General features: G+C 42.1%; 1 protein-coding gene across 1 annotated transcript in view; it reads right to left on the minus strand.

Moving 5' to 3' along the window:
• CHN2 (chimerin 2) overlaps positions 1–13,607 on the minus strand; it is a 332,030-nt gene extending 318,423 nt beyond the window's left edge. Inside the window, exon 1 of the mRNA XM_043463301.1 lies at positions 13,075–13,607. Coding sequence (XP_043319236.1) covers positions 13,075–13,123 — 49 coding nt within the window. The 5' untranslated portion in view covers positions 13,124–13,607. The remainder of the gene's footprint in view (positions 1–13,074) is intronic.
• Positions 13,608–21,795: the final 8,188 nt, after the last annotated feature.

The raw sequence follows: 21,795 nt of genomic DNA on the forward strand, positions 1-21,795 counted from the left end.
AAAAGTGCTTGTGAAATACAAATCAAGTTTAAAAAGAAGTCCTGGTTCAGAAAAGTCCATGTAATTTTGCTAGACATCTCCTATTGCAACTAAATGAAAATATATTAACACTTTAAAAAATACTAATTTTCTAAAAATCATTAAAGGCATGCAGCTAATGTGAAACTATGATGAAATTTATATCACTTACAGAGCTGATTTACATACAAGAGATAAAGGAGGGACTATAGCAGCATCCCTTTGATAGACTTGGGACACTGACATATTCATTTACTCAATAACTACTTATCGAGTGCCTAAGTGTATGTGTGTGTACTCAGTCGCTCAGCCTACTGCATGCCAGACACTGTTCTAGACGCTGGGGATAGACTGAACAGAACAGACAAAAAAATCTGCCATCATGGAGCATGTATTTTAGTGATATGGAGTAAGACAATTTAAAGGAAGAAAATGAAGGGAATAAAAAGCAGGAAATTCAAAGTAGTGGTTACTTTGGAGGGAGGGAATGAAAGAAGACAGAGGAGGGAAGGGAGAAGAGCACCAGGAGGATGCAGGGAATAAAATGTTCCTAAAGTTGAGCGGTAGTTTTTTGTTGTTTTTTTTTTAATGAGAGTTACCGTTGTTGTGCTTTGTAACTTGCATGTCTGTTACAGATATTCATTTGCATATACTGATTATTACATCAAATTTTATCTGAGCCACTCCTCTGGACTGGAAAGTATAAACAGTGGCATGCCTTTGGATAAGTGATTTGTCCGGGCTAATTTAAAATGTCTATGGGAATATGGGATGCACAGTGGAGTCTGACCTGACTGGAGAAATTCTAAACTTGTGGGATTACACTGCCTTTTGAAGAGAGCAAGATAATATATTTAGAAGAGATTTTTCCAGTTATATTAGATGATGGTGAATTCTGGGTGATCACTTATCACACAGGAAAGCAATTAATGGAGCATCTATTAGAATGGGAACTTCAAGAGACCAGAGATTTTTATGTTTTGTTCACAAATTTTTAGTTTTTAAGTTTCTTTCACAGGCATGTTCCCATTTGATTCTACAACAAGTATTATTAGCCCATTTTATGGATGAGAAAGTGGAAACTCAAGTTAGCACTAATTGGTGCTATTGTTTGGCCATCGGTGCTAGTGTTTGGGCTCAATCTTCACCTTCACGGCACATGATATAGGACACAGCACCCTTGAAGTTCAGGATTTACATGAACCCACATTTATTTAAGAAGTCAAGAATAGATATTAGAAATAAGTCTCAGAGAGTTACATTTAAAGCAATAAAAAGAAATACAAGTCCACTCTGGAAACAGAAAATGGGTGGAACTCATTACGATAAGAAGAGGCACACGCTAAAACTACACATGCTCTCAGGAACATGTTTACATGAATCCCTAAATGACAGATTTACACTCAGCTATTTATGAAAAATAGGATAGCTCCAGGGCATTTCTTCCCTGAAAGACTGCTGTACATTTTTACAAAATACCCCTTACTGTTATTCCTGGGGTTAGAATACAGAACCAAATAAGTATTATGGCAATTATCATGTTCTTATGACAAATTACATTGTCTAGTTCCAAATCATGTCTTCCGCTCATAATTCCCAAGGATTTGTTGTGGTTATGCTCCTAATCTGAATCTGATATTATTTCAAAAGAGTTGACAAAGCCCCTGTCAACTGCTTTTCCCCCCAAAGAAGAACACACTCTTGATCTTTTTTTTTTTTTTTTAAAAAGCATGTGGGTTAGTTTGCTTAAAACAAACATAGGGCTCTCGCATGGACAAAGTTCAACCCTCAGGCATATGAACATCACATGTAAACAAAACCCTCTGTGCCCAGGTCACTGACAGTACCTTCAACCCTAGATATTGATCATGAGGGAGATAACCAGAGGACACTTGGCTTGAATTAACCAGGCCCCCAACAAGAACCTTACAAGCTCACAAAACTTTCTGAAGGAGTCATCATAAGGTTCTCTTTGCATCAGAAAGTCAGCAAAAGAGTATTATTTACCCAATAAACATAGTTTTATGATCTTACTTCTGCAGGGACAAACACTGTCAAACAAAATGGCTCATTTTTCTGTAATAAAATGAATTTGAATGAACAACTTAAATCAATATTAGGCAGCCAAATTATATGTATTAATATTCGCACATCATTAGCCAAATCCCAAGTGAATTGTTTCATTACTAAAGGTAATGCTAGGTTTGACTTTCCATTTCCATGGATATTAACTTATATATTTGGTTGAAAATAACTTTTGTTTGAAACCCAATCTACTTCTGCTTTCTGTTATACACACACACACACACACACACACATACAGACATACATCATTATGTATGTGTTTGTATATATACACACATGCATACTCATGGCAAGAAGCTTCAGGTCAAGACAAAATGTGTTCCTTGTTCTCTCAGTTTCTCTTTTCAACTTCACAGGTTTCTCTGGAAAGAGGGGTACACATAAAACTCACAAATAAATATGTAAAGTCTAGAATCATAGTGAAGCAAAATCCAAAAATAAAAAATAAAGCACAAAACCTATATAAACAAGAATTGGATGAAAACCTCAACCTGTCCCTCTCAATAGCATTTCACTTCAAAATCACTGTTCAGACCCAGAAAAATGAAGGACACCTTCCAATGTCTGAGACTAAACCAAAATAGGGTGTTGAGAATCAGGGTTGAACTGGACGTCAGGGGAGGTAGGGTATGTTTCTGGCCTGGAAAGTGGACAGGATGGCAACTGTGAGAGCCTCTGATCAGTCAATCAGCAGGTTTTATATGGTAGATTCTGTGACAAAGGCTAGAACATTCCCACTGAAGTTGTCCAGACCAGTACTGTCTGGTTGAAATATAATATTAGCCACATATGTATATTTTTAAATATCTTTAAATATCCTGGCAGCTACATGAAACATTTTCAATAAACAGGTAGAATTAATTTTTTAAAATAAATTTTCTTTAACCCAATATCCAAAAATGTTATCGTTTCAACAAATATAATCAATATAACAAAGTTATTCATAAGACATCTTACCTTTTCTTTGTTTTGTAAACTGTTCAATTCTGATGTGTATTTTACTTTGCAGAGCATCTCAGACTAGCCACATTTCAAGGGCTAAATAGCCCAGGTGGCTGCCATATTGGATACTGCAGGTCTAGGTGGAGAAATCAGTCCCTTAGAGGTAGCGTTGCAGCCCTCACCCTCTAGTAGATACCTCAGATTTACCCTCAAAACCATGCTCCCTGCTTCATGCTTACTTGCTGTCCCCTAACTGATCTCACTCAGGTTTACTCTTGAGAAGAAAAATTATTTAAGAAAAAGCACTTTACATTATTAGAGTGGCATTATGTGAAATAACTAGAAAGGGCTAGGTTTCCTTTTCTTGAAGAAGACAGTGCTCAGCCAGGACTGAGGGTACAGAGGGCAGTGATGGGACATGATGAAATCTAGATACTGGGCTTCTGATGAGAAAAGAACTACATAAGGTTATTACCCAAGTGATTCTGTGATTCATACTGCCCAAAATTTGTGATCTGAGTTATGTCAATAAAGAATAAGCCATGCATGCACCTGCCTCTGGCTAGTATGGTTTCTGAATCTAGTGGCTGAATCTCAATATCCACCTCTTTCTTGACAGTTGTTTGACATTTTAAAGATAACCCTCCACCTTTCCATTTTTTTGTTGAACTTGAAGATGGTAACAGAAGTTCAAAAAGGAGGGCAGTTTCCTTTCTGTAGGAGCTGTCATGTTCCTGCATCTTATTTGCATACATTTCCCCCCAGTTAAAATAAATTCCAGAAGCTAACTTTATTTTCCAAAAATCAATGTGTTTAAAAAAAAAAAAATGTGTTTTCTTTGCCCTGTATGGGCCTTTTGCAGAAGCAAACTACTTCTAGGCAAATGGTTTACTGTGGGTCAGGTTGGTAGAAAATCTCCTTTAAATAGCATATCTTAAATAGGCCACTAGCAACCTCAGTCCACACATTCACAGTTTTCCTATTTTCTTTATGATGTGGGTGAAGAAACACAATTATAAGATCCAAACTTCTGGATAAAGGCATTTTTTCCTCTTTGAGGATGAAATTACAACTCACTGTGGGTTTCTTTCAAAAAGAAGTAGAGTTGCCATTAAGGAAACTACAGACCATTTTTTAAAAAAGCTTAAATCAAACTTCAGGACTAGTAAGGTTTACAAACATTTTAATTACTTTCCCCAACATCATATTCCATCTGTCATTCCACAATTTGCCTCAAAGTTATGAAAAAATTACTTAAAAAATTTTGCAAAATTAGTAAAATACAACCCAAGCAGCACAAGAAGCAAACACAAGAATGGAAGAACATTTTATCAAATTTTCTATCCCTAGTTAACTAATTTTACATTAGTAAGGTCCCTGTCTTAGAACTACTGACACTGCTCCCCAACAGAATCTTCTATATAACAGTGAAAACGTTCCATTTCTGCACGGTCTAATATGGTAGCCACTAGCCATATGTACTACTGAGCACTTGAAATGTGCCTAGGACAACTGGGGAACTGAATTTTTTTAAAAAATTCAAACAGCTATATGTGGTTAGTGGTTACCCTATTGGACAGCATAGCTATACATAGTTAAAGCAGACACCAGACCACTTAAGTCTCTGCCTCTGTGGATACAACAGCCTTGAGTTCCAAGGACCATTTAAAATACAAAGCACTTGATGATTTCCTTTTTGAAAAAAATAATTAAATAGAATGGCCTTACAAAGTCAGATAAAAAAATGTCTGTGAGAAATTCTCTAAGGATGATACTACTCTTTAGGACGAGCCACTAAGAAGGATGGAGAATGAATGTTCTGGAAATATGGGTCCATACTACAATTCAGCTCTACAACCAACTAGCCGAGTGGCACTGGGCAGGCAGTTCCTGGAGTTACTTAGACCCTGATTCTTCCTTATACAAATGCCAGAATCTTCTAAACAACCAAGGTCTGTCTTTGGTCCAAACCTACAATGAAATGTTAAATCAATCCAGCTCAGGGGGTAAAAAAAAAAAATTCTCAGGCAGAAATTGTGTGTGGTCTACCTGAACACCATCTGTAACTTCAGCTCCTTTATATATTCACTTAAGATATAAACTAAGGAACAGATATTCTACTGCCTAATGATTCAGAATCTGGGAGCTTCACGAGATGATAACAGGACTTATATCCTCACACAAAAACAATGCTTCTGTAATGTCAGTGAAGAAAACCAACTGAATGCTAAGTAGCACTTTCCCTTTATTTGCCCCCCTTTTTTTCATTGAGAAAAATTTCAAACCTTTAGAAAAGTTGCAAAAATAGCACAATGAACACTTAATATACCCTTCACCTTGCAAGACTATTCTCAAGTACAGATACAAGCCCAGTCTTCTAGGTGTTCGCTCTACAGAGTACCGACTTGGTAGCATCTCCCAGTTCATATTGCTCATGAGAATGAGCTTTGGTCAAACTGAGGTGACGGTCTGGATAACTACTGAGGACAACAAAATAAAGCATAAGAATATAACTGTATTTGCTCTGTCAACCATGACGTTAAACTCTAATGTCAGCAACTTTTGTGAATAGAGACAGAAACAAACCAGTTTCTCATGTTTCAAAAGGGAAGAGCACACTCTTTAAAACAAGCCAGACTTTGCTTCAATCCTGTTACCGCAAATGCAAGCTCTGAGCCCTCACTGAACCTATTTCTCAGTTTACAAAATGGGATATAACGTCTACCTCAGAGAAATATGTGCGATGATGTACACAGAACGACACATAGCAGCCACTCAGTCATGTCAGTTGCGTTTACAGTTTACTAAGAGTTTTCCCAAACAATATCAGCAAAGACAACCCTGTGGGATAAATTCGTCAGATATCACTATTTCTGATTTACAGCCAAGAGAACTGGGGCTCAGAGTGTTAAGGAAGGAGAGAGGAAAGAGAGATACTTGGCCTCTAACAAGCAGGCATGCTGACCAGGTCTGCGGAGGGGATGCTCTATCACCTCTGGGGATGCTCACCTCAACTCCAGGCAACAGGCTGTCACAACTGCAGTTTGCAGCAAGACATATAAGGCTCAGAGGAGCTAACTACACCAAAGGCCACAGAGCTAGCTGGTTGGTTTGGTTAAATATCTGGTCAAAGTGCCTATGTAAAGGGTTTAGGAGCTTTGTCAAGGGCTCAAGAGCCTTGATTAATGGTTTAAGAGTCCTGGTAAAGGGTTTAACAGTTCTGAGAGGATTTGAGAGTCTTGGTTAAGAGGGTAGGTGCCCCAGCTAAAGGTTTAAATATCCTGGTTTAAATGTCCAGAATCTTCTGATTCCACGTTTAGGGCTCTTCCTACAACATCTAATGAAGGTACATTTCAGAAGGTGGGATCTCTCTCCAGCTCAAGGGAGCAGATTGTTTCTCCAGACCTAGCAGTTCTGCCAGGCCAGTGGCATCCAGCCTCTTTCCTCGACAAAGCATTCTCCTCCACAGGCCACCGGGGCAAGGGGTGACTGGTGGCCTGCACAGTATGTGAGTAATATATATCTCAATTCCAGGAATGTAACAATGTCCCCTCTGATCTGTGGTGATGATGACATTTTAAACAAGGTTAGTAATTGAGCACCTTTCTAGAGAATGTCTGTTGGAACTCAGACATTGGGTGATTAAAAATAACACTTGAAACTGCTAAGGTGATTCTGTGAATGGGCTGAAGCTGGGTGACATGGCTGACTGTTGAAGCAAGGCCATGCTATCATGAGGCCACACTGTAAAGACTATATATGAAGACTGGTCCCCACAAAGGTGTTCAACTTCGAGTAACTGAAGGAAGAGGCAGGTTATTTGCACAATCATCTGGTGAATGGCTCTTCCCCGGTACACACATTCCATCTTCAGTCTCAGACCCCAAGTGCCCTGGCAGAGCAGATTGTGTGTGGATCCAGCATATTCCTACCTGGGTTTCCTCTAACCATGGAGACTTTAAACAAACCTCTGCATTCGTTAGTAACTTTGAGATACATGAGGAGTGAGCTCTGTCACAGCCCCGAAGCTGCATCACAGATGGACGCATCCATCTTGACCCTGTGACCAGAATCCATGTGAGAAACAGCACAGCAGCTCCTTTCCCCACTGAGCAAGTGGAAAGAGAAGCAGCAAAGTGCTCGGAGGATTTGCGAACCATTAACAGGAAAGTAGACCAAAGGCAGGGTTTCTGAAACATCTCTAAATAGCAATTTGACCAACATAAAAACAGATGAGAAAAGAAAAAGGGAGAAAGAGAGAACAAAGAAGGGAGGAAGGGAGGGAAGCAGCCATTCATTTTGAAAATTCAATGACATATTTCAGGAGCCATGAAATGTGAATACATTCATAAAAGATAAATCATGGATGAGTGACAGCTGCGTGCCATTAATCTTAGGACTATCACTAGGTTCCTTTCGCTTTCTCTATATCTAACAATCTTGGCAGGAATCTTGATCCTCTGGCCAAAAACTCTTCCCCAAACCATACCAAGATGACACTGCTCATGTACAGGTTTTCCAATCCCCAAGCCTGGTTATCTTCACCACTGTGTGAAATCAGGAGCCCTGCAGGGCAGCAGACGGCCCTCAGCAGGACAGACACTTGGCCAGGCCCCAGGGGGCAGCGCAAAGGACACACTGTCCAGTGAAACCCCGCATAGACTGGCCTTGGAAAATACAGGGGGTTTGCATCACCCCAAAGCTGACCCCCAAAGAGAAGGTCATCACTCAAAACTCTTCATGGGGTTAGTGGGAGCAGGGGAGGCATCTGGCATTTTAGCAAAAGTTCACAGATCAGCGGGCCCTTGTCAAACACTGCGAACAAGCTGTTATGCCTGGGAAGAGCCACCTTTCCTCACAGATTCTATGTCACTGGGTTCATCTCAGGTACCACAAAGGACAGTGAGAATCTAGAAAGTTAAAATGAGGTGTGGAAAGGTCACCAGAAAAACAGCCAAGAAACAACAGCTTTCATCAGTAAATGATTTCTCTCAGGGGATTAATTCTCAGCTCTGCAATTTTGTCAAATTTGCAATGTTTTTGAAATTGCAATTTTTTGTGCACGATTTAAAATAAAAGATCAAATCCTCCTGCCGTTCTAGGTAATTGAGATTAAATTACCAGCAATTAACACTAAAACAAAGGTAAAGATATTTGGCTTACACATAATTGAATATTTCTGAAGTTTAAAGATGTAGAAGACTTTTCAATGTGAACTTCTCTGTTTCAACAAAGATATCCTGTTTTGCAGTATTAGATCCATGGAGTTTCTAATTACACGTATATAAGTCTTGGCAGCATGATTACAGTTCAGTTTTGCCTTCTGAATCTAGGAATGTGAAAGATTTGTATATGTCACTGGTTGTGAGTCATCAGTAACAAGTAATGAAAATTCCTATTTATCATTTCTAGGATCAACACCAGTTTGACAGCAGAAAATGGCATTATTTCCTTGGCCCAAATTACTGTTGTAAAGAATCTGGAAAAATAAATCCCTCAGTCCATTCAGGAATGTTCTTTTCCCAATTAAAGTTTCAAAGACTGCACATAACAGTGAGTTTTACTTTTTTCTATTAATATTTGCATTTTAATTTCAAAAGTCCCTGTCAATTTCATTTCTATAATCCAGTCCATTTATATTCTCAAAATCTTAACTTCTTATCCCAAGAATCCTTTTAATATTTAATTTTTTACCTTGCTCAGTTACTGAAAAACATCTCGAAGTTTCTTTATCTATTATTTTACTTGAGTTGATTTTTCTTCTTCTTTTTTAAAATTTATTTATTTTTTTTGTTAAAGGATAATTATTTTATAGAATTTTGTTGGTTTCTTCCAAACATCAACATGAATCAGCCATAGGTGTACATACAGGGTCTCTGTAATAACTTAGAAGGGTGGGGTGGGGATGGAGATGGGACGGAGGTTCCAGAGGGAGGGAACATATGTATACCTATGGTTGATTTTTTTTTCTTTAGTCTGTGAAATTATCCATTTGGTGATCACTTAAGTAATACACAAAAAGTTCTTACTTCAATTATAAAAGCAAATCTGACTCATGATCATTAAGAAAAGTATTTTGCAAATCAACAATTGTTTATTTCAGAATATAATCAAGTACCACAGGCTAGATTAAAAGCTTAAGGATAGGGATTCTGTGCGCCGCCCCCCCCCCCAATTTAAAATAATAAAGGTAATCAAACTTTCCTGCCAATCTAGGTGATTGTGAAATTTAATTACCAGCAGTTATCATTAAAACAAAGGCAAAGCAATTTCTTTTATACATAATTGAATATTCCAGAAGCAAATTTCTAAAGAGTTCTCAGAAAATGTATTTAAAAATTAATTTTAACCTGATTATTTCAACTGATGTGTCCCAGCTGGTAATGTAGAATAAATGAGATGCTTAGGCGATGTGGTCCACCAATAGCAGGTAAGAACACATTTATAGGAAAATCAGATAACGTTAAGCTTAATACTGAGTAAACTGTTAGATTTTTACTCTTCACACAAATCCATCCAAACGTAAACCTCCCACAGCTATTCATCTAAGAGAAGTTTACCCATGGTATTCTATTTGAGTTCACCTCTCCATATGCTGGAGACTACAGAATCAACTGTCCCCTTCTTAGTGCTCAATTGCTCAAATATATCCTGAGGTGTGGAGAGCTGTACCATCAAACCCACTGCTACCTGAACAGAAAGAAATCCTCCCACAGCAGCAGCCTTGAGTGATCTGACAGTTCCATGATTGAGGCTGTTGATGGGCCTATAAGCATAACTGTCCAGAGAAGAGGAACCACCAAAAAAAACAGATGAATAGCCAATTAGGCTATGAACTTCCCTATCTCCAGGCCTTTGCCTAAGATCTTCCCTCTCCCTAAAATGCCTTTCCTGCTGTTTTCTGAAAACATCCCACTCATCCTTCAAGGCCCAAGTCATAAGTCACCCCTGCTGACCCCTCACAACTGAGCAACTCGTCCCTGTACTCTCCTCCCCATAACTCATTTTCTCAAAATAGAATATAGATTGTTGTTTGTCCATCTCTGCTGCTGGATGGCGAGGGAAAGGATCTTGATTCATCTTTCTATTCCAAACACTTTGGATTATGCCTGAAACCTAAAGAAACTTAGTAAATGCTTGTTTAATGGAGCTCAAACCTCAAGACCAAATTGAACACGCAATGCAAGAGGCAGATTTGATACGTGTTAGACTTACTTCTGTACTAAAGTCTGAGCCAGTGAAAGCTTTTATTTTTTCATTCCTCCAAGGAACAAACTTTATTCACACTGAGCACTCATTAAATGCCACACCCTGTGCTAAATGCTCTCTACACATTACCTCATTTAATCTCCACGACATTCTTACGAACGAGTCCCTATTGTTAGCATTAGATGAGGAAACTGAGGCTTGGAGGAGTTAAATAACACACCCCAACTTATCCCCTGGTGGAGCCAAACTCAAGGACAATATCACAAAGCGTCAGAGCTAGAGGGCTATGTGTGTTAGTCGCTTAGTAGGGTCCAAATCTTTGCAACTCCATGCACCATAGTCCACCTGGCTCCTCTGTCCATGGAACTCTCCAGGCAAGAATACTGGAGTGGGTTTCCATTTCCTTCTCCAGGGGATCTTCCTGACAAAGGACTGAACCTGTGTCTCCTCCAGAGCAGGCAGATTCTCTACCATCTGAGGCACCAGGGAAGCTCTAAAGAATCCGTAAATTATTTTCCTCACTTAACCTCCTTGAAGCTGAGGCTGAGGCCAACCTGAGGCCTGGCACATAGTGGGTCCACCTACTATGGAAAAAACAGTGATTTATAGGCTGATGAAGTGCCCTCTTTTCTCAGACTCTGACCTTTGCCTGAGAACCCAGCTGCCATCACAAACAAGCTCTATTCTTTCCTGCCCAACACTTCTCACAGGTGTGAATTGCTTGTGTTTTCTGAATTATTCATGATCCACATGATGGTAAGAGTGCTTAAAAACAGAATTCTGGTTCTCATATTTTTCAAGACGAAGTGCCTGATTAATTGATGAATTAGCCAATATAAGCTCATGGGCTAGGTTGATTCATATTGCCCACTTTTTGAATCTCAGCTTTCCTGTTATCTCTCAGTTTTCATTAGGATTTAAAACAGTGGTAACTAAAGCAAAAAATATAATAGACCCTTCACACACATCTCTATCCTGTCTACAAAGCAATTAACATCATCTAAAGCTTATACTGTGCTGCTTCAAACCCATGTATTCTTCCTAAGGCTGAGTTAGGTTTTTTCAATAAGGCTCCTTTAGCTTAAGGAGATATTTCATAAGATCTAAAAATTCAGATGCCACAGCACCTGTAATTTATACACCAGTAAATCATATGATAATACTGCCTTATTGTCCTTTCTCTTGTCTTCTTTCCCTTCATCACCACTCTCCCACCAGTTCATCTTCTTGTGGGCCATTTTCAAAGAGGGATAACCATATGCTAACCATAAGCCAACATCACTGCATTTTAAATTCCATGTTAGTCAACCAAAATGAATTGAAAAGCAGCATCAGTGGTTTGGGGGTACTAAAAATAAGCTGTAGCATTTGCTGAGTTCTCAGAATTAAAACCACAGGCGGTCAACTTGTTGCTGCTCTTAATAAGATATGACTGTTCTGCCCCATTGGCTGCTACTACCAGAAACTTTGACTACCTCGTACACATAACAACACTGTGCTTTTCATCAGTTGGTAACGATCAAGAAAGGAAGTGCTATTTCACTGGAACTAAAACCTGCCGAAAAAGATAATAGATGATTTTCAAGTAATCACCGTGTTCCATGTCACAACTGCACCTTAGTCAAATCACCTTGCATTTATGATTTAATTAGTCACACATCTAGAGATAGTGTTCCTTAATGCCTGGCTTGCTGTCCAATGCCTCCAATAGAATGTTTCTTTCTCCGAGTTTAATTTTTGGAGTAATAATTTAAAACGGACACACAATAGAAATTAATACAATATTGATATATTGAGCATTTCCATTAGGACTTCAAGACCTTCTTGACCCCTGAATACTGTAAACTACAGTAAATGTCTTGTCAGCTATCCCTTTAGGGTTTGTCATTAAAGTTTTCAATGACCAGAGCGGTAGAAGCATTCTACCTAATGCATCATCCTGATTAGAAACCTGTCATACTCAGAATCCAGAGGGTCTGCTTCTATTGATTCCTACTCCTTCAGATTCATTAGCGATTTCTTCTCTTCAATTAGACCCGCTGATCAACCATAGAAAAGCTGAAAGAAGCCCTTCCTTCGCTCAGCCACAATTGAAAGAAAAAAAAAAAATGTATGCCTGGAAAGTAAAATTACCAAACGTATTCCAAGCGGCCACAGAGGAAAATCACACACACACACACACACACTTGCACACTTGAAACTGGGCAAATGGTCAGAGGCTGGGCTTGACCACCGGTCCCTAACTTCAATCAGAACCAGACCTAAATTCAATCAGAATGACAGAATCCCTGTATTACCCATATCTCAAGCCCATACACCAAGCGTACGTCTCCACGGAGCTAATTTCTGAAACAAACAAAGAAAATGAAGTATGCGAAGAGCTAGGCTTTGCTCCCCCTTGCCTTGAATCTGGGCATCCAGTGGAGTGGGCACCGCAGAGCCAGAGGGTCGGGGCGCCCAGCGGCACCCTTACCTTCCCCGCCCCGCCAGCCCTGGTTCAGCGGCGCTAGAAGAAAGTGCGAGCCCGCCCTGCTCGCCTCGCTTCTTGCCTGCTGCTCCACAAATCCCCCAAACCCCCACTTCTGCACACCAAGGGCGCCCCCGCTCTCCACCTCTGCGCTGTCAGACTCCAAGCGCGAAGGTGCTGTGGGCGCCCAAGGGTGCCGGCCAGCCAAACAAGTGTCACAGCGGCCGCCTGCCCTCACTCCGGGAGAGCGGGCAGAACGGCCACAGGTAGGCTCTCTCCATCCCAGAGTGCGGGGCGCGGGCGGGGGGCGAGAGACCCCGCGGGGCAGCCGCTCCCGATGGGCTGAAACTCACCGGAGGACACCGAGGAGCCGGACAGGCTGGAGTTGCTGGACGCTGCCATCGCCGTGCGCCCCGCGCGACGCTTCTCGCTCAGCCCCAGAGCGGACGCCGCCGCCGCTGACCTGGCCCGGCCGCTCGCAGCCTCCGCGGCCCCCAGCCCATGGCAAAGTCCGGGGGACGCGCAGAAAGCACCAGCCTCCGGACTCTGCCTGCACTTCCTGCTCCGCCAGATGACGCGCTGCTGCCGCCGCTATTTATTTGTGGTTTCCGTCCCTCTCGGCGCCTTCGCACGCTGTTCTCCGGGTGTCGGGGGTAGGTGGGAGCGGAGGGAGACCGAGGGGCGGCCGGAGCGGACGAATCGTGCCTCCCGCCCAGCCCCAGCTGCGGTCCGCGCTCCCCAGAGCGCGGCTGGGACCCGGGCTCCCGGGCGGCCCCGAGTCCCTCCACCAGCTCCCCGCGGGCTCCCGCCTCCCCGGCGGCACTTCAGGCTGCCCGGGCAAAGGCAGCGGGAGACAGACAGACAGAGCGACCTCCCCCTTCTCCCTCCGCCCCAACTCCTCTCTCGCGCACACAAAGGAAGGAGAGGAGACGCGGGAGCTCCGGGGCTGGCTCAGCGGCTGCGGGCTTGACAGCTCCTGCGACGGGGGCTGGAGGCGGCGGCTACGGACTGCTGGGCGGGGGGAACACTGGCCCGGGGAGCCAGACCCAGAGGTGCCAGAGAGGCCGCGGGGGGGCGCGGGACGAGCGTGGCGGCCGTGCGCCGCGCTGCTCCAAGGGTTTGAGGGCGCCCCGAGTGGGGCGTGGGGGGAAGGTGGTGGGTCGCGGCGCCCCCGGCCCGACTAAGGAGTAGCGAGACAGCCCACGTGGGATGCAAAGGATGAAGGCGGGGTCACTAGGGACACGATGCCAGGCAGAAGGGGGCCTGGGATGCCAGAGAGGCTGGGGAGCGCTCCTTCCACTCCCCTCCAAATTGTCCTTTGTTGCTCTGGAGCCGAGGATCCCTGCCCTGCAAGAAGGTGCGTTTCCTAAAAGACCCTCAAAACACCCCGCAAGCCAGTCGGGCTGCACTTAAGTACCCCAGCCACCGGACTGCCCGATGGGTCCACTGGGCTTCTGAGATGGGCCTTCAAAGAAATAGAGACGTTCCAGATATGTCATCAGGCCCACACAAAGCCGGCAAACAGAAAGGTTCTCAGCCTGTGTCTTGCAAAGGATCCTCACAAAAGACCTAAGACTTGGCAGCAGGTCCAACTGTGCGCTAAGGAACTGCTAGGTGTGACGGAAAGAGACTCCTCACAAGGCGTGTACCTTACCCCTGTATTTAAAACTAAATTAATTTAACTGGGAGGAAATATCATGCCGATTTTTTTAAGTCTATTTCACGCTCCCAGCAGGGTAATCAGGTCTTTCATTCCTGAAGCCACAGAAAACTGTGAAATTTGAACAGAAATTGTTAGATCAAAGGAAAAAGCAAACATTAAAGGAATGAAAGTACTCTCATTATGTAGCAAAGTGGAAAGTGTTCACATTGGAGTCGTTCAATTTTTAAAAACACGGTTAAAAGGACATAGTCAATTTAAAAATTATCAGGAGTGACATAGGAATAGCAGCCAATCCTAGGGGGTCCACCTCAACGAAGCACCTAACACACGGTGAATAAATGTTGAATAATCACAATATGCACCCATGTCACATTTTCTAGTTGATTTAAACTTTTTTTTTTTAATGCCCTCCAGGATACCATCCCAGTGTATGTTCCCAATAGGGCTCAATTTTTTTTTTCTTATGGACTTCCCTCATGGCTCAGACAGTAAAGAATGTGCCCACAATGCAGGAGACCCAGGTTCAATCCCTGGGTAGGGAAGATACCCTGGAGAAGGAAATGGCAAGCCACTCCAGTATTCTTGCCTGGAGAATCCCATGGACAAAGGATCCTGGTAGGTTACAGCCCATGGGGTCGCAAAGAGTCGACACAACTGAGCAACTAACACTAACAGAATACCATCCCAGTGACATTCCCATTAAGGCAGCTTGCTGAATAGTTGACAGCTCTTGAACACTCTCCAGTCACACAGGACTAAGTCTTCCTGACCCTCATCTACATGGCACTTGAAACATCCCTGTCTGGTATAAGGAGACCCAAGCACCCCTCCTCCCTCCCCTCTTCCATTTTTCTTCTTTTTTGTGTGATGCAACCTTGATGCAGTTTACTGTGGAGCCCTTCAAGGACATATGGTCCATCAAAACCTTGACCACACTATCAGAAGAGAACTTCCAGTTATTTTTTCCAGAGTTCTTCTGATCAAAGGCTTCTGATCATCTTTCTCTCTGACTAGTGATCTGTGTATCCCTCCAGATCTTTAGCTGGTGGACTGTCTAAATTGGCTATGCCACCTAAGTTGGGTTGTCTCCCTCTGGGCTTGGAAGGAGACAACACCTGGACTCAAACTCTGGTTCTGCCACTTATTAGCTATATGACCTCGAGCAAATGACTCACATTCACCGAGCTTCAGTTTCTCCACCTGCAGCCATACTCCTGATAACGTACAGTGTTGTGAAGATTAAATGAGATATGTACAGCCACAGTACCTGGCCAATAGTCTGTGCTCCGTAAGTGATAGTAAATTGTTTACTTGAAAGATGGAATGTATGATTTGAACAACTTTCGCTTTCTCCATTGCATCTGGAGATAACTGAGGGAACTAATCAGTAGTGACTTATTCTACCAGGGGAAATGCTCATCTCTGGCCCAAGGTTTGTATCTTTCTTGTCCCACACTGAGCAACATGCAACAGGTTTCATGCCTCAAGTCTCATAAAGGGATGTCAGATTCTATTTCTGCAGTTTGGATGGTAATATTTACACTCAAAGAGCTTTACAGTCCTTAGTTAGAGAAGGCCAACCATGATTCTATGAAGTAGATCATTTTTATTACTCCCAGTTGACAGGTGAAGGGGCAGCAGGACACCTGTTGTGAAGGCATCACCCCAGGGCTAGACCCTGTGCTGCACAAAAGTAGTATAAGATGGAGAATAGTTTTTTTCCACTGGGTCCAGAGGTCAGATGAACACAAGACCAATACACTTGCTTGCTGGGTAGAAATGGGATGACTGGGGACCCTTAGCTTGATGGTAGGAGATGGATGGAAATTCTGAAGTATATTATTTTGAAGAACAAAAGGAAAGCTCTAAGTTTAGAACTAAAATCTGAAAGATGATCAATAACTTGGATTGTTAAAGTCAGAGCCAACAGAGAAAACTCAGCAGGCACAATCACTATTGCTTTTCTTAGATTCAGAGGCTAATGGCTTGCTGCTACTTGTAAAAATGTTTAATATCAATAAATTAGCAGCAGGTTGCTGAAACAACCTGCCAACCCCCTCCTCAATATGCCCAGGAACCTGTTTGTGAACCTTCCAAAGCATTTTTCTAAGTGAAACAATAATTCGTCTGTGTATTTTTTTCACTCATATATGGCATTATTTCTAGGTAATGCCTCTTTGCTGGTAAAGGGGGAATATTAGTGCTGCAAAGATCTTAAGTCTGTTTGACAAGCAGGAGTTTTTCAAGACATGTCTACCTTCTTCAAATTGTAAAATACGTATGGGATGAAAGGAGTCTTGTCTATGACGTGGTCTATTACCAGTTTGTTTTAACTTTGCTTACATGCTTAGTTTAGCATGTAAAGCCTTCCCACTTTCCCTTTCCAAACATATTTCCTTTTGTCCCCTTCACAAACGTAACCCCACCCCACCACACGCTGTACCACTTGGGGCTGCCAGCACTGGCCTTTTCCCATCCCTCCCTGCTGGACGTCTTACATACCCTGAAGGTTCAAGAAGAATGTTTCTTCTTGGGGAATCTTCCCTGATTCTCATGCCAGAAACCAGCTCTCCTTCTGTTGAATTCCTAGTCTTTTCTCTGTACCTCTCAAATGGCAGAAGCTCTGTCTTGCCTTGGTCACAATTGTGGAATTTATTTGATCTCCCTACTTTATTAAAAGGCTTCCTAGGGGGTAGGTTTCTTTTCTGGCCGGCCTTTGCATTCTTTACCATATTTTACACACAATAGGTGCTTAGTGGATATTTGTTGAATATGGGAGTAAACCCAGGAACAAGTGGTTCTCAGGGACACCAATTAATTTTCACATCAGCAGCTGTGACCACTGAGTAACAAGGTGATGAGTGATGCATCTGAAGCGGAAAAAAAAAAAAAAGAAACTGATGCCCGTGTAAGGACACACTCTTCTGCTGTGAACAAGAGAAACTAAAATGGTGAAAACAAGAACAAATTTCATGGATCAAATGTTTGCCATCCCTACCACCACTCCCATCACAGCTGTTACAACTCATGTCATTTATTGTTTACAGAGTAGCTCTTATGTTACTGTAATTTGTTTATTTTTGCTTTACTGTTCGTTCCTTTGAAGTTGAAAAGCAGACATGAAAACACCGCAGGGTGAATGTGGCTGCCTTGGCTGGGGCTGGGCTCCCATATTTCAGGCACTCAGGGGTGTTTGTGAAGGTCATTCCTTTTCTCTGTGATAAGCCCAGAATGAAATATTCCTGACTTTCAAGATTAATCCAGTGGCCAGCATTCACTGGAGAACAGTGGAGCTATTTGTCAACTAGCTTTAAATATTTTATGGCAAATACTCTACATAGGAAATGGGTCCTTTTGCCGGTTTCTCAACATAGATATACTCTTTGTTGCCTTGAGAAATATTTCCCTTTGTAGTTTAAACTGTGTTTCTAATGCAAAGATGCCTAGTCCTGTTAAAGAGAAAACACTGGCTCCTCGGGGGTAATGTCCAGTGTAACTCGAGGCAGACTCTGAGAAACAGTGCAGGTCCTCCAAAGAAGTGCGCCGGCAGCCCAAGGTGGGGTGACAGAGCAGCCAGCTCAGACGCCGCAGGTAGCAGCCCAGCCTCTGAACAAAAGGAGTCCACACCTGGGGTGCAGACAAAGGAGGCCGCCTCCGTTACCCAATTCCCAGTTCACACTGCCTGCTGCGGGAGACCCCTGGTGGCCACACGCCGCAAGCACAGGTGTTCCTGAATCTGCTCTGAAGTGCGGAGGCGAGCGCAGGTAGGTGTTCCCGAGTCTCCTCTGAGATGTGGAGGGATTCAGGGGCGATACTCTAAGCTTCCCTGTTGGCTGCATCATTTGGGAGTACCGAGCACAATTCTGACACGACTGTCAGCTACAACCTCTTTGACTTGAGAGAGAGCCAAAGGGAGAAGAGAAAGAGAGAGGTACTCAGAAATTAAGAAATGACTTTTCTTACTAACTCAAGGAAAAAAAAAATCAAGAGTTCAGAAACTCAGTGATAGAGTTCCAAAATTTGTTGAATGTATTTTCCTCTGCAGATCACCTCTCTGGTTTTGTTCCCTGGCGTTTGAGATAACAAAAATCTTTTCTACCCTCAATATCCGAAGAGAAATCTAATGTAAACTAAACTGGAGAGAGTTGTAAGCCTGCTCTGGGTAAACGTGTGTAGGGAGTTTGTTTCTTCATGTCTTCTGGGGTAAGTTTGGCTTGATGCACTTTCACTGTCAGAATTTGCTTTCACAAAAGTATCCTGTGGGTTTGTTCTCTGCAAACTGTTCATTCATTTGTGCATTCATTATTTTACTCAGTGATGTTTACTAAGCACTCACTATGTGTCTGGGAGTATGTTAGGCCCCAGAAGAAAGATAAGAGGAAAACTACATTCTTGCCCTGGGGTGTGCTACAGTGTGATGCCTCCATGCCTCCCTGGAACAGTAACATTTTAGCTGGGGCAAGGTTTTTTTTGTTGTGTTTTGTTTTTAAATATTGCACTCTAAATGTTCTGTGCCCTCACCTTCCAGAAAAGTTCCAAATCAATATTTTCATTTCATTCCCTGTGGCAGCTACAGATGGAACAATTTTTTTTTTAAAGGAGGGAGGGTAAGTGAGCATGGAAGAAAGCTAATAGACACAATATCTGACAGTTTCCTGACATTAAAAAATATATATTTAGCCTTTTGCAAATACTCCAGATTTTTTGTAAAATGAGGTATACAATGATTCTGGAAAAGCTTAATGTGTATCTGTGGAGTCAGACCAACCTGAATTTCAGTGCTAATTGTCATTTATTAGCTGTGAGACCTTCAGCAAGTTACTTCTTAATCTCCTGATTTTTAAAAATGGGGTGAACAATTTTGTGAAGTCCAAACAAAACAACTGATATAGCACATCATCTACCACACAGAAGCCCAGTTAGGAGTTCTGGGTGTCTGTTCCTTAGAGTAAAATACAGTGTACTGACACCTATCTCTCCAGAGCAGTCTGGAAGAATAATGTCTGAGGCAAAAGTCATTTTCAACTCTGCCTATGTTCAATCACCTATGTGAGATTACAGTAAGACAGGTGAGAGAGGCCTGGGCTTTGGAGGTTAATCCAGGTTCAAATCCTGGTTCTGCTGTATATCATGTGGTAACGCTGGACAAGGAACTTAATTATTCTTATTCTCATTTTTATGTAAAAGGCACTGATGTTAGTGTATGCAACATTATTTTAGTACTCCATAATATTAATGTCCAGCAGGGTTTTACCTGTAGTAGTTTTCTGGAGACAGAGTGATTTTGCTGGAAGGAGAGTGTTTCAGAATCTTCAGAGAGTGGCATGTGTAATAAAATGTTTACTCAAGTGGTTTTTTTTTCTCTCTCTCTTTCTCTCTCTCTCTCATACACACACACACACACACACACACACATACACACATACCCTACACAAGAGAGCAATGCCTCACATTGAGACATTTTCCCACAGCCTCTCTGAATAAGAATCCCGGTAGAATTTGAAAGTAGGGTTTAGTGTAAGAATGTAGGCAGATTACTTAACTTTTCTGTCAAAACCTGGTCCCTATAAGAAAAAGGAGAGAAAACTAACATTACTTCTGCCAGTGCTGCTACTTTTATTACTACTCAGAGCATTCCCTGCCACTGGTGATACAGAAAAATCACCTTCCACTGAGGAATCCTTTACTGTGTGCCAAGACCGTGCCGTACACATTGTTCTATGTTCACAACAATCCTGAAGTGAAAATCCCGAGCTCCCATTTTCATCTGGGGAAACTGAGGCCAAAAAGCTATGTCACATCTTAATCAAGACGAACGACAACCCTAGTAGTAGGTGGTATCATCTCCTCTTTACCTGGTTAAGAAAACCTAAAGTTAGAGACGGTACATCATTTATCATTCTTATAGGCATCAATTTGAACCCAGCTTTGGATGATTCTTTTCACAACACATGAAAATTCTTTTCAAACACATAGTTTTTGTTTGAAGTGTCTTTCTGCTTTTTTTTTTTTCGGTAAACATTTTCCAGTTCAAGCCTTTGCACAGGTGAGAAAAGAAGTCTTTAAAATACATTTTCTTTGCTTTACACACTCGTGTATCCCTCTTTGAACCTTGATAGTCCCATTGTCCTTGCCTTTGCAAAGGCCGGGTTCTGGACAGCTCACAGGGTGACCCTGTGATCTGACTCCAAGGGCCTGGGCAGGGACAGGCATAGTGTCAGGGATACTAAAGCATTCACCCACGAGGGGATTTCAGGGGACCATAAGTGCTCCTGATCAGAAACTCCATTGTATCCCAGCTTTCAGATGCTGGAAGTCTCATGATTAGAACTTTTACTTATTTTTTTTCAAAAAGAAAATGTTAATTCAAGTATAGTTAATCTACAATTGTGTGTTAGCTTCAGGTAAGGACTTTCACAATCTGACTTAATCAAACAGTGCTGTGAATACTTATTAAAACTTAATCACCTTTGGGGGACCTAAGACATTAAGGCAGAACCATTTTCACTTGAGTGAGTTTCCCCTACCCCCCCCCCCCAAGCTGATTTTAATACCCAGGGATTTTATACCAATTTTAATTGATTTTAATACTAATACATAGGATAGGGTTGTACAACACTGAAGATGTCTACAGCTTACCTGGGAGTCTCATTAAAATGCAGATTCAGATTCAGCAGGTATGGGGTGGGCTCTGATTCTGTATGTCCAACAAGCTCCCAGGTGATGCAGGTGGTACGTCAGCACACTTGAGTAACAGGATCCTAAGGCGATGGCTTGCAACTCTAGCTGAATGTCAGAGTCACCTAGAAGGCTTTCAGAAACCCCCAACATGCACCCCAGGACAATCAAATCGTAAATCTCTGTGGGTGGGAACCAAACATCAGTACTTTTTTTATAACTCTTTAGCGAGTCCAATGTACTGCTAAGCCAGTTATGGGAAAGATGAGATTTTTAGAAAAGATGTCATATTGTCAAAGGAGTCAGTTGTAAGTGGCAAGGGCAAATGTTGCTTTAATGATTCTTTGAGGACTGTCTCTGGTCCCAGAGGAAGAAGAGAGAATCAAGTTCTTGTCAAGACCTTTTATAAGACCACATGACCCCAGCAATTGTGATGAAAGAAAACAGAATATAATCTAACATTAGGATAAAATTTCCTCAGTCAACATGGGGGCAATTCTTCTTCAAATTTTAGTTCATGTTGTGATTTTTAAGATATACTTCACGATGAATAAACATCGACAATATGCTCTTACCTGAGAGCCACTCCCACAAGGGCCACCAGCTATCAGGGAGGCAGATGTTTGCCAGCAAATCCACTCTATCACTTCTCAATCAGAAAGAAGATTAGAGATGGGATTTTCAGCTCAGATGGGGTTGAAGGGTGATGTTTATGCCAGAGAAATACTTCACG

Source organism: Cervus canadensis, chromosome 3 (genome assembly GCF_019320065.1).
Source record: "Cervus canadensis isolate Bull #8, Minnesota chromosome 3, ASM1932006v1, whole genome shotgun sequence".
Lineage (NCBI taxonomy): Eukaryota > Metazoa > Chordata > Mammalia > Artiodactyla > Cervidae > Cervus > Cervus canadensis.